At 41.4% G+C, this 10,701-nt stretch overlaps 1 protein-coding gene across 1 annotated transcript in view; it reads left to right on the top strand.

The window, feature by feature from the left end:
- The first annotated feature begins 211 nt into the window (after positions 1-211).
- ABCC8 (ATP binding cassette subfamily C member 8) overlaps positions 212-10,701 on the top strand; it is an 84,052-nt gene continuing 73,562 nt past the window's right edge. The window contains exons 1-4 of the mRNA XM_050898201.1: positions 212-374; positions 1,786-1,927; positions 4,603-4,724; positions 10,398-10,564. Coding sequence (XP_050754158.1) covers positions 227-374; positions 1,786-1,927; positions 4,603-4,724; positions 10,398-10,564 — 579 coding nt within the window. The 5' untranslated portion in view covers positions 212-226. The remainder of the gene's footprint in view (positions 375-1,785; positions 1,928-4,602; positions 4,725-10,397; positions 10,565-10,701) is intronic.

The raw sequence follows: 10,701 nt of genomic DNA, 5'->3' as shown, positions 1-10,701 counted from the left end.
TTCCCCGGCCCTCCCTCCGCCGACCGGCCCGGGGCGCTAGGGCGGGCGGGCGGGCGGGGCCGGGGCCGGGCGGGGCGGACCGCCGGGGCGGGGCGGGGCCGGTCCGCGGCCGCCGCCGTCGCTCGCCGGCAGGTGCGGGCAGAGCCACGGCCGCGCAGCCCGCGCCGGCCCCGCCTGGATGTGCGCGGGGGCGGAGGCGGCGCCCGGCTGCGCGCAGGGTCCCGCCATGGCCCTGGCTTTCTGCGGCGACGAGGGCAACTCCACCGCCTACAACGTGGCCCACGGCGTGCTCAACAACGGCTGCTTCGTGGACGCGCTCAACGTGGTGCCGCACGTCTTCCTGCTCTTCATCACCTTCCCCATCCTCTTCATCGGTGAGCGCCTGCGGGGCTCCCTTGCCCTGTCCGCCTATGCCTTGCCTTCTGCACCCCCCCCCCCCCTTTCTTCTGCACCCCCCCCGGCTTGCCTTGTCGTGTTCCCCCCAGCCTTGCTTTGTCTTACCGTGGGTTTCCCTCCCCTGCTTTGCCGTGTCGCGTGTGTCGTGTTTCCCCCCGCTTGCCTGGCCTGGCCTTGCCTTGCTGTGCATCGCCCCCGGCCTGGCCTTGCCCTCTGTGCCGTGCTCCCCGCCGCGCGTCAGTGCGGGGAGGCTGGAGGCTGCAAAGGGTGTTAGGACGCGGTGCAAGCTCCGGGATGCTCCGGCGACCGCCTCTGCCGAGGCTGCCCGCCCGCACCGCCCGCTATCCGGGCTCCTCTCCGCTCCTGGCGGCGGTGCCCATTTCCCTGTGTCGGGGGCTTTCCGAGGTGGGGCAGCCTGCGGGGCTCCCTGCAGGTGAAACCCCCTTGTGCAGGGGATGGATGGATGCTGGAGGAGACTGCAGGATTTGCCTGCAGGTTTTGACCAGCAGCGCGGGAAGCAAAAATAAATGTGCTATTAAAAACCAGAAAACATGGCAAATAAGTCTTACGTTATCAAATAACACTCCCTGCAATTACCAAAGAGTTACAGCAGCCGGACAGCCCTCCTCATTGCTGGTAATGACTAGGAGGGCTGCCTGGCTGCTATAACTCTTGCCATATCTGCAGCGGGTATTATTTGATAACATGAAACTGGGGTTACCAGTAGGTGGCCCGGTGGTTTAATACATGCGGCTGTCACTACTTTGAGTACGATTCTCCTCAGCCTGGTCCGTCCTCTAGATAGCCATGGCACGAGCTGCGTGATTTAACTTTCACTTCTGTGGATCATAAAAAGTCCAGTGCTGAAATAACAGCACAACTGTTAAAATGGGGTCAGCTGAAGAACTGCTTAGGGTAATCTGTTTATTTGGCTTTTCTCAGTATTTCTGATTTTTATCTAGATCAAGAGAATCAGTTACTTAAAAAATTGTAAGATAAGGTATAAATTCTTTAATTAAATGCATTGAAGTGAAGAAAAAACAGTGTATGTATTATAGTGTTTGTGCATATTTGCCAAAATGTTAATTTGTTGTTCATTTAAGCCGTTAATATATTTGAAAAACATTTAATGCATGTAATTACTTGATAGTAAGTTGCTAAAAGTATAGGAATTTAAGGCTGTGTCCTGTCTGCGTTGTTGATTTTATTCCGTATGAAGTGAAGCAATGAGAACAGAGTTCTGAAAATACTCAAATACATGCATGTTTAACAACACAGTTATGTCAACTTTAGTACTACACTAGTTTGTTACATATATGCTTTTCTGTACACAGGAGCTTTATATGTCACTCTTGTTAAGAAACTTTATAATTTTCTTTTCCTGTTTAGGATGGGGAAGTCAGAGTTCCAAAGTACATATACATCATAGCACATGGCTTCATTTTCCTGGCCACAATTTACGCTGGATACTGACTTTTATCCTCTTGTTTGTGCTGGTGTGTGAAATTGCAGAGGGCATAGTGTCTGATGGGTAAGTGTATGTCTACCTTCTCCTGATAGCACTGAGCATTTTAAAGGTTTCAGGGTAGGTATTTTCTCCCTAAGTTCTCATCTACACCATATTCCTTATGGTTATAAACATGTAATCTGTATTCTTGGTGATTAACCTATTGACCTTGTATCAGAAATTCCACAGACCTTGCCAAGTTATGTACACATGCACAACTGACCTTAGTCATTTTTAGTTCAGCTTAATGACACTCTCTTTCCAAAGAGTAATCATAGATAAATCCTAACAATTCAAGCAGATGGTGACATTTTTGTAATATGTTTTATGTCCAAGGACCCAGTTCCACAGTCCTTACTGGGGCAGAACTCCTGTGTGCACAGTGGGTCCTACCATTCCCCTGCAAACTGAGTTCTGTTCATCTTAAGAAGTGGATCTGCTGGGCCTTATCTCACACCCCATAGAGTTTCTTCTGATGTTTGTGCAGTACATCTGATCTATTTCCTTGAGCAGAGCAGCTCACATTATATGAGCATGATCCATCATTTTTTGTTCAACTTAGGATGTCTTTAAACAGTAATCAGTGAGGAAAAATTATTCCAAGTGAAACAAGTGATAGAGGAGAGTGATTTATTATGAAAAAAGCTCATGTTGTATAACGATGAGTCTGATCATCTTCCTCTAAAGAAAGGTCTGATTTTCATAACTATTTTGAATTTGCAACCCAAGGATTATAAAGTTGAAGCTCCTTGTTAAATAGAACAAAACCTCTCTATTTAGCCATCTGTATAACAACTATCCACCAACCAGTGTGAAAGGCACTGCGGTATTCTGCTGTAGAAGCTGATATCATCATTATTATTATAACTTCTCTTAAACATATATAAATAGGATGTTTCTCAGTGCCAGTTTTTTTTAAAAAGGGATTTTTCTCATGCTTGTTCAGAGTTATCAGGGTGTGGGATGCTCAGAGCAAAATCTCCTGCTTTGAGTTTTCTGTTTTATTTTGCTCTTTAGCAATCCCTCTCATTATGTTTATTTGCTATTTAACTTGACTCAGAATGCTGCTGTTAAGTAATGTCACCTGATGAGAGTCAAAGCTCCTAGCTATACTGGGGGAGTGCCAACCCACGGTCGTGCCTCCCGAGTACTCAGCAGGCTAGCGAGTGCTCCAGTGAATAAAAGCAGATTTCGAGACTCATCAGCTTTCTAGGACCAAAATGGATCATGTTGGTAAGTCCTTTTGACAGCCATTGGGTGCCAAAGGTTTTGGCACCTCAGCAATAGATGCAGCCTATTGGAGATACGGTTATATAGGGGAATTCCAGCAAATTCTGTCTGTGAAATAAATAAATTTTTAAAAATCCTCCCACTCCTGCAGTGTTACCTACTGAAGCTTAGGCTGTCTGAAGAAATCTGTTCCTGTCGCTTGTTTTTCCTTGCTGAGAATTCAGCCCTGATGTACTAAAACCCCTGGCATTACTAGGAATTCAGAGACTGGAGAATCTTTTCTCATTTTGCTGTATACACATACAACTCATTGTCAACAAGAGGAGTTAAGTGTTTATGAATCGGGTTGTCAGCATGGCTCCAGCCAGCTCTGCAGAGTTCACCACAATGTCCATGCGAGGGAAGGCTTTCCTTTCCTAGTATAGATGCAGAAAGTGGTCTCCTGAGCTCCTACGGATCTGTTAGACATTTGGGATGTTCTGCTCTCAGACATGTGACGTCCTGTGATGATCTCCAGCTCCCTGACAGCACAGCCCCTTTCGTCTCTCCGAACTACACAAAGGTAGCTTTTGCTGCAGCAAGAACAAATCCAGAGATGCTAATTTGTTTTCCATGAGGTTCAGAGGACAAGGTGTGAATTTCCCTGAGTGTTTGTGTCCTGAAGACTTCCTCTTGGTGCCTCTTCTCCTGGAGCTGGTTGGGAGACAGAGGAAATTGTACCTCTTGACAGCACAGGGCACTCCATTACTTTTGTGGAAGAAAGAACAGGGGAGGAGGAGAAGATAGCTGGTAGGAGGAAAGAAGGGGGGGAAAACATGATTCTACCCACCTCTGCACAAACCAGCAACATTGCCCAACAATTCCCGTATTCCCAAAGGGCTGTAGTTGGCAGGACCCCCTCCGCTGCTACCTGAAACAAAGTGTCAGGAGAGTTTTGCATTATAGGACAAAACTTAAGGGTGTATGATTCTGTTAGCTTGCAGTCACTGAAAACAGAACTCACTGTAAGTAATTCCCATGCTGTGTGTGGCACTGTTCTTTCTCCCAAACTGGAAAAAGAAAATGAAACATTTCCACAAAATGTTTCTGTAGAAAATCTTAAACTATGCTATCAGTTGGTCTTATCTACATATTTTGATGGACAGCTCCCAAACTAGTTTAGCTTAAATTAACTTTTCTCATTTTGGAGCTGAGCTGCTTATCCTAATTTGAACAACATTCCAATTGATTTCAGTAGGAAATAGGAGTACACACATTTCATTTTCAGCACAGGGGAGGAATTTGAAATCCAACTATGTGATTTAGGAGCATAAATCCAATTGAAAATCAGAGAGCTTTACGTCCATAACTCATTCTGGAAAATCCTACGTCAGGGCTGGGTACAGCATAAAATTAATACATTTAAAGAGAAACATTTAAATAGCTAAGAGGGTTTGATTTTAATAGATGTTCACTTTTTTCTTTTTCAGGGTTTCAGAATCACGCCATTTACACCTATACATGCCAGCTGGGATGGCATTCTTGGCGGCCATCACATCGGTTGTCTATTACCATAATATCGAAACATCCAATTTCCCGAAGTTGTTAATCGGTATGTCTCACAACTTACAAGACTTGGAAGTGCGACTGTGGTGCTGTGTGTCTGTTCATTCTGTGACAGGTCATTGCAGTCTCAGTGGTAGCTTGTATGGATAAAGCTACACCTATATTCTGGTCTGCTGGTTGCCATTACCAGACTCAGTTCTGAGTTTTCCTGAAACAGTTCATTGTTTTCAATGCTTTTAACTTCTAATAGTACTCTGTGTGGTGTTCTTGAGGATCCAATGGGCCAAAGGCTTCTCTAGGAAAAACTGGATTTGTGGGAAAAGAAGCACATCAAATTCTTAACTCTAAAAGCTATCCAAATCCTTCTGCTTGTCAGCACGTTGCGTTTAAGCATGATATAAGATTGAAGCCATCTTCGTGTGTGTGGTCTATTGAAATATGCAGGGAATCAAGGCAAATGAATGACATCACTGACTTTCAGTATGACCCTGAATATAGTACTTTGCCTGCTTGTTCTTACTTCCTGTTCCTGAAACTCCCTTTGTAAACTGCTTTAAGACCTTTTGAATGGAAGATGCTATGTATAAGAACTACCTGGTATGCTATATATTTTCTGCAAGATTCTAAATAAACCGTTGCTAGCTATATAAAATCCATTACTGCTGACAATTGTGCAGTTGGTGATGTGTTCTCTGCTGTTTAAGTAGATTGCAGACTGTGGATGTCTACAAGTTTAGTCATCCTGTTAGCTGTTATTTCTTTGGTGGTCCTGGCTCATCAAATTTTGTTTGAGCCGGTTTTCCGTATTGATGGATCCTGCTAAGGTTTGTCTTGTGTTATTGTAGCTCTGTGTATCAAAGTTCTGTTCTAGTTTTTGTCAGGTGGTAAAAAGTCAGTAACAACGGGATTTGAGAAAGCTTTTAAATATTGAAGATTATTATGAACTGCATGTTGTGGTAAGCGAGCATCCTCTTCTGCAGAAGGAGCCTGTAACTCCTGTTAAAAAAAAAAAAAAAAAAGTCATTCCTCTTCAAAAACTTCAGATTTCTATCCAGGCTTGGCAACCTTTATGTCTTCTCATTTGGGACTGCTTTTCTCCTTGTAACCTTCTTTTAAGTAAGATCTTTTTTGTCCTTTATAACCAGGTGGGTCATTTAGTTACTTTTTTAATAAGTCAACACTGTCTATTTAATGCATTCTCACAGGACTAGATATTATGTCTCAGGAAAGCATTGCTAGCCTGTTACAATCACCTGTGGAAAGCAAGCAGAGATTTTCTTGGGTTTATTTTTTGTTATTTCAGATGTATAATGCAGTGTTTAATAATTCAGTGTTGCTACCATATTCCCGCTGTTGAGTCATTGAGAAGGGTAGCACAAATTTACAGCTGGTAGTTGATTACCCATTTTTGCATAATCCTTTCTCTGTAGAGATTTCTCTTTTGTGATAATTTTGTTCAGTATTTAGAGTGCTGATGCTGGATAAGCTCTGGACAATACTTGAATAGTGAACAGTTATACCAATGAATACCAACACTTAAGTAAGTGTTAATGATACTAAAGGTAATAATTATGAATTTTCATTTTGTAAGAATTTCCAAGGAATAGACTCTTTTAGAAAATCTAATCTTAATAGCTAACTCTTAGGCAAAAAAGAAAATCAGACTACCACAGTCTTTCCCACTTAGTTGGTCTAATTTGAATTTTAATCCGAAGTCTTCACAAGCTGAGGGTCTTTTTTTTGGGGGGAGGTGGGGTGGGGGTGGGGCTTAGGTTCTCTCACAAACACAGGACAATGAAAAGAAAAACAAAGACAGACATTTCTGGAAGTCTCCATCCTCTGTTCTTGACTGCACAAATTCATTGTTATCTAACTGTGAGGATCGTCATCTGTCAACGTTAATTGCAACTACTCTGTATTGACACCTGGGACTAGACGATGATAACTTTATGCAAATTAGCCCAGTATGAGATAGTTAAATTATATCTATACTCAGCTATCAACCCACTAGAGTGCAGTGTGGCCATGAAGCAGCTTTCTTTTAGAGCCTAATACAAATGAGGTAAAGGGGAACCATGAGGAAAAGCTTAAGTTGGTGATAAACTTTTTGCTGAGTGTATGAGGAAGGAAACTAAAAGAGGATTCTTTGTTAGTAAAATGTTGTAAAGGAGATCTAATATTACACACAGAGTAAAGTAAATGACCTGATGTGGCATCTTCTGCTGCTTCTGAGCATTGGTAAAGTTCCACCTAACTGCAGGGCATCATCTGCCTCAGCTGCAGAATCAACGCCTACACTTGCAAAGAGTTGGTAGCCATATAAAGCAAAGGCTAACAGAGCCTTACCCAAAATTTACTAAATCCAGTGGGGAAGCTCTCATTGATCCAGTGCAGAAGAACCTTAAAGGTCTGTTCATTAATTCTGAACAGGATAAAATTTTCCTATCCTGTGAAACTTTGAGATGTTTTCTTTTTTTAAAATCTTTTTCACTCTGTACCTTAAAGAAACCAAGTCCATTTGTAGTTCTTCATAAACAAGCAAGAGGCAGATACCATAACAGACCTGGGGATTAGCACATTCCCTTGGGGTATGCAAGACAAGGATGCAAAGTTCCTGTACTGATCCTGCCTTTCAGCTTTACGCCTAGGCTGTTGGCTATTTTGAAGTAGTCACTGTTATTCTCTCTTACCAAAAAAAGTTGACAAGGTTTGGAATATTTATTCTCTGAAGCTAATGATTGAGTCTAGGGTCCCAGTTGAGTGTCCAAACTATTGGAACACTTTGATCTGGTCTGAATCTGTTTTTCTCTGTATGGTTTTAACCAGTAATTATATTTCAACAAACATAGGTTTTTCAGTGTAGCGCTGTTTACCAGGTGACTCTCGTAATAATGTGAATTTTGGTGCTCTTTGCACAGTGTTGCAGAATGGGTGCATAACAGTTGGACACTTTAGCAGGACACATTTTAGAATAGTTTTCATACTGAATTGGAAAATCTGCTAGCTTTCTCGACGTTCACAGCGTGTAATTGAATGGTAGCATCTGATTGCACTATTTTTTAAGTTAGTTTATTTGTTTTACCGATAAATAAACCTCAGAAATTAAACAGTAGGAGAAGATTATGAAATAACAATAGCACTTTGAGTTTTTAATCTGAAAGGGATAGTAGTATGGGAACACACATTAATTTTTTGATTTAAGAAAATTGTCTTTTTTTAACCAGTCGTAATTATAGGACTGCCTTACCATTCTTGACAGTAATCTAGTTTTCTAATTTAAATTTCTTGTACCTTGACATTGTAGTTAATTCCCTTGGAATTAGTTTGTTGTTTAAAATGGAACTTCCTGTTATTGTATAAATATAATGCTTATTGCTTAGTACACAAAATTTCTCTCCAAACAGACACAGGTTAATTAATAAATCCCATCCAGTTAAGTGCGTGATTTTTCAGATCTTGGGTTTAATCCAATAAAGGTGTAGAGCAGTTTGAGTTCCACGTTGCTTAATTTTCAGCCGTCTGACCCCAGGCGAGAATCTACACCCTGGTGTTGTGGGTTGAAGTAGCTTACGCGGCCCAAGAAAAAGTGAGGTCCTTTAGGCTGCAGGCATCTAGAATAGATCTAAAGCAATCAAGTAAATGAAAGCATGCCTCTATGGTCTGATCGCTAGGCAGTTCAGGCCAGTGGAAGTTCTTGGTGATAATTTCTAGAAACTCTCAGCCAATATGCACTCACCAGCCAGATGATAAAAACGCAGTTTAAAAGAAAGAGCCATAAGTATATTTTCCAAGGAGCCTTGAGGGGCCTGTGAACATCTGCCAGACTAGATTATATACACTTGTATTCAAAAGTGAAAAGCTAAGTAGATTCAAATGCTTCTAGGAGGTATGACAGTGGGAGGTCAGCTATCACCTGAGAATGCTGTGTTTGGCACTTTCTAATACTTCTTAGATAAAAGATAAATGAATGTTCTAATAAAATAATAATAATAATAAAAAAGGTCATATAGACCCTTATTAAATCCTAAATAGGAGAATGGCTCTGCTAGTCCTTACTTCTAATTCCAAGAGCTCTACATAGATACCAGTTGGGTTGGTTGGTTTTTTAGGTGCCCTCCGCTGGTGCAGATTTTCAGTGTTTGTGTAAGTCCTCTTTACTCTGAGAAGGATGTGTTCTCAGCCTGTTGTAAGAAGAATGAGACAAAACACAAGGATTAACAGATAAAGGTGGTTAGGAGTAGAACAATGTGGAATGTATTCTTGGATGAAGTGAGATTTTAGAGTCAGACATATCGCATATAGGAAGGAATGGTGCCTCAAAGGTAGGAACCAGTCTGAAGCAGGATGAAGAGATTAGATTTGATACAGTATAAGTTGGGAAGATGGTAGGAAGCCTCACATAAGAAGGGTATAGTTTTATAAGAGGGATTCTGTATGTATGTCTCTTAAATCCTCTCTGCAACTGCATCAGCCACTAAAATACAGTGCTGAAATACCTGACCTCATAGCACTTTCTTCTTACAAACTGGCCTATTAATTTTAGAGGAAGATAGACTCTTCTGGCAAATGTCCTAATGCTCAGTACTCCTGTACTGTTCCATTTACTGTCCTCGTTTAAATGGGAGTTTTGAAATTGATTTCCATAGAAGCAGAATTGGCAGCCCCAAATCCTATATGGACTCTCCATGTTGAATTTAGTTTTGCTTGGAAAGTGTAGCCCCACAGTACATCCCCACAGGGCTTTCTAGGGTGCCTCAGGGTGGCTGGAACACCACAAATTCTTTGAAATTTGTGCAAGTTTCTGATGATTATCCATATTTGTAAGTTAGACTTACAGTTGCTAGTGTCTTGGCTGAAGATTTTCTCTGGTGTTGCAGCAAGACACTCAGAAAGCATATTCACGTGTTTCTTGGCTGTTAGAGCACATTCCAGCTGTTGCACCATGGCAGATACAGCAGCAATGAAATATTCATATAAAAGAACATAACCCTAGAACGTATTTCCTTAGGATTGGGGAACAGGAGCTGGCTTATGGTGTGATGAATGGCGTGGAGTGTGTTTCCAAATCACCAGAGCTTACTGCAGGGATTATTTATCTGTAATGATAATAGCATGAGCACTTTTAGACAAGAAGTTCAGTAGAACTCTAAAAAGTTAAAGTTGTATTCTACGAATACCAGAACATCCTTCCTTGATGTGCCTGTGTATCTGCATTATAAATTATGTACATGGAATTTGCATTGAACAATAAAGCAGCAGCAGTTTGGAGAAAATATTTTAATATCTGTTCCTGCATAGATCCCAGAGATCTGCAGGGGGAATGAGATCAATTTTCCTTCAAGCCAAATTCATAGCAGTCTTGTAGTATTAATCGAATTTGAAGAGCATCATTCACAGCCACCTTCACTTGTGGGGCAATTCCCTTTCTTGAACTCATCATGTGGATGCATGTTTACAACAGATGGAAATTTCCTTCAGCAGACTTCACTTTGTGAAACTTCCCGAATATCACTAAATCTAATAGGAAAGGAATTTGGAACTAACATTATCTTAGTATTTTCATGTTTGTGGAATTGAATTAGGCTTCTGTTTTGACATGAGAAAAGCCACTCTCTGGTTTTATATGTGCTTGTTGCATTCTTTCTGAATGAATATTTAATACTGCTATTGTACATTTTTGCAACTGTGGAGCTGATTAACTTTTTTTTTTCCCCTACAGCATTGTTGTTCTACTGGACTTTAGCTTTCATAACTAAAACCATCAAATTTGTAAAGTTCTGTGATAATGGGGTTGGATTTTCTCAGCTTCGATTTTGCCTCACAGGACTCCTGGTTGTTCTATATGGAATGCTACTAGCTGTAGAAATCAATGTCATCAGGGTGAGGGTAAGTTAGTATCATAAAAGCTCCTTCTGTGTTTTTTGTTGTTTTGCTGGTGTTTGTTTTTTTTTTATTCCCCTTTCTGGGTACTTAGTGTGAAATGCATTTCTAAAGGAGAGAGAAAAATCCAGTTAGAAATAGAA

Source organism: Gymnogyps californianus, chromosome 5, assembly GCF_018139145.2.
Source record: "Gymnogyps californianus isolate 813 chromosome 5, ASM1813914v2, whole genome shotgun sequence".
Taxonomy (NCBI): Eukaryota; Metazoa; Chordata; class Aves; order Accipitriformes; family Cathartidae; genus Gymnogyps; species Gymnogyps californianus.
The sequence above is the reverse complement of the archived record's forward strand: the minus strand, read 5'-3'. Positions and strand labels throughout refer to the sequence as shown.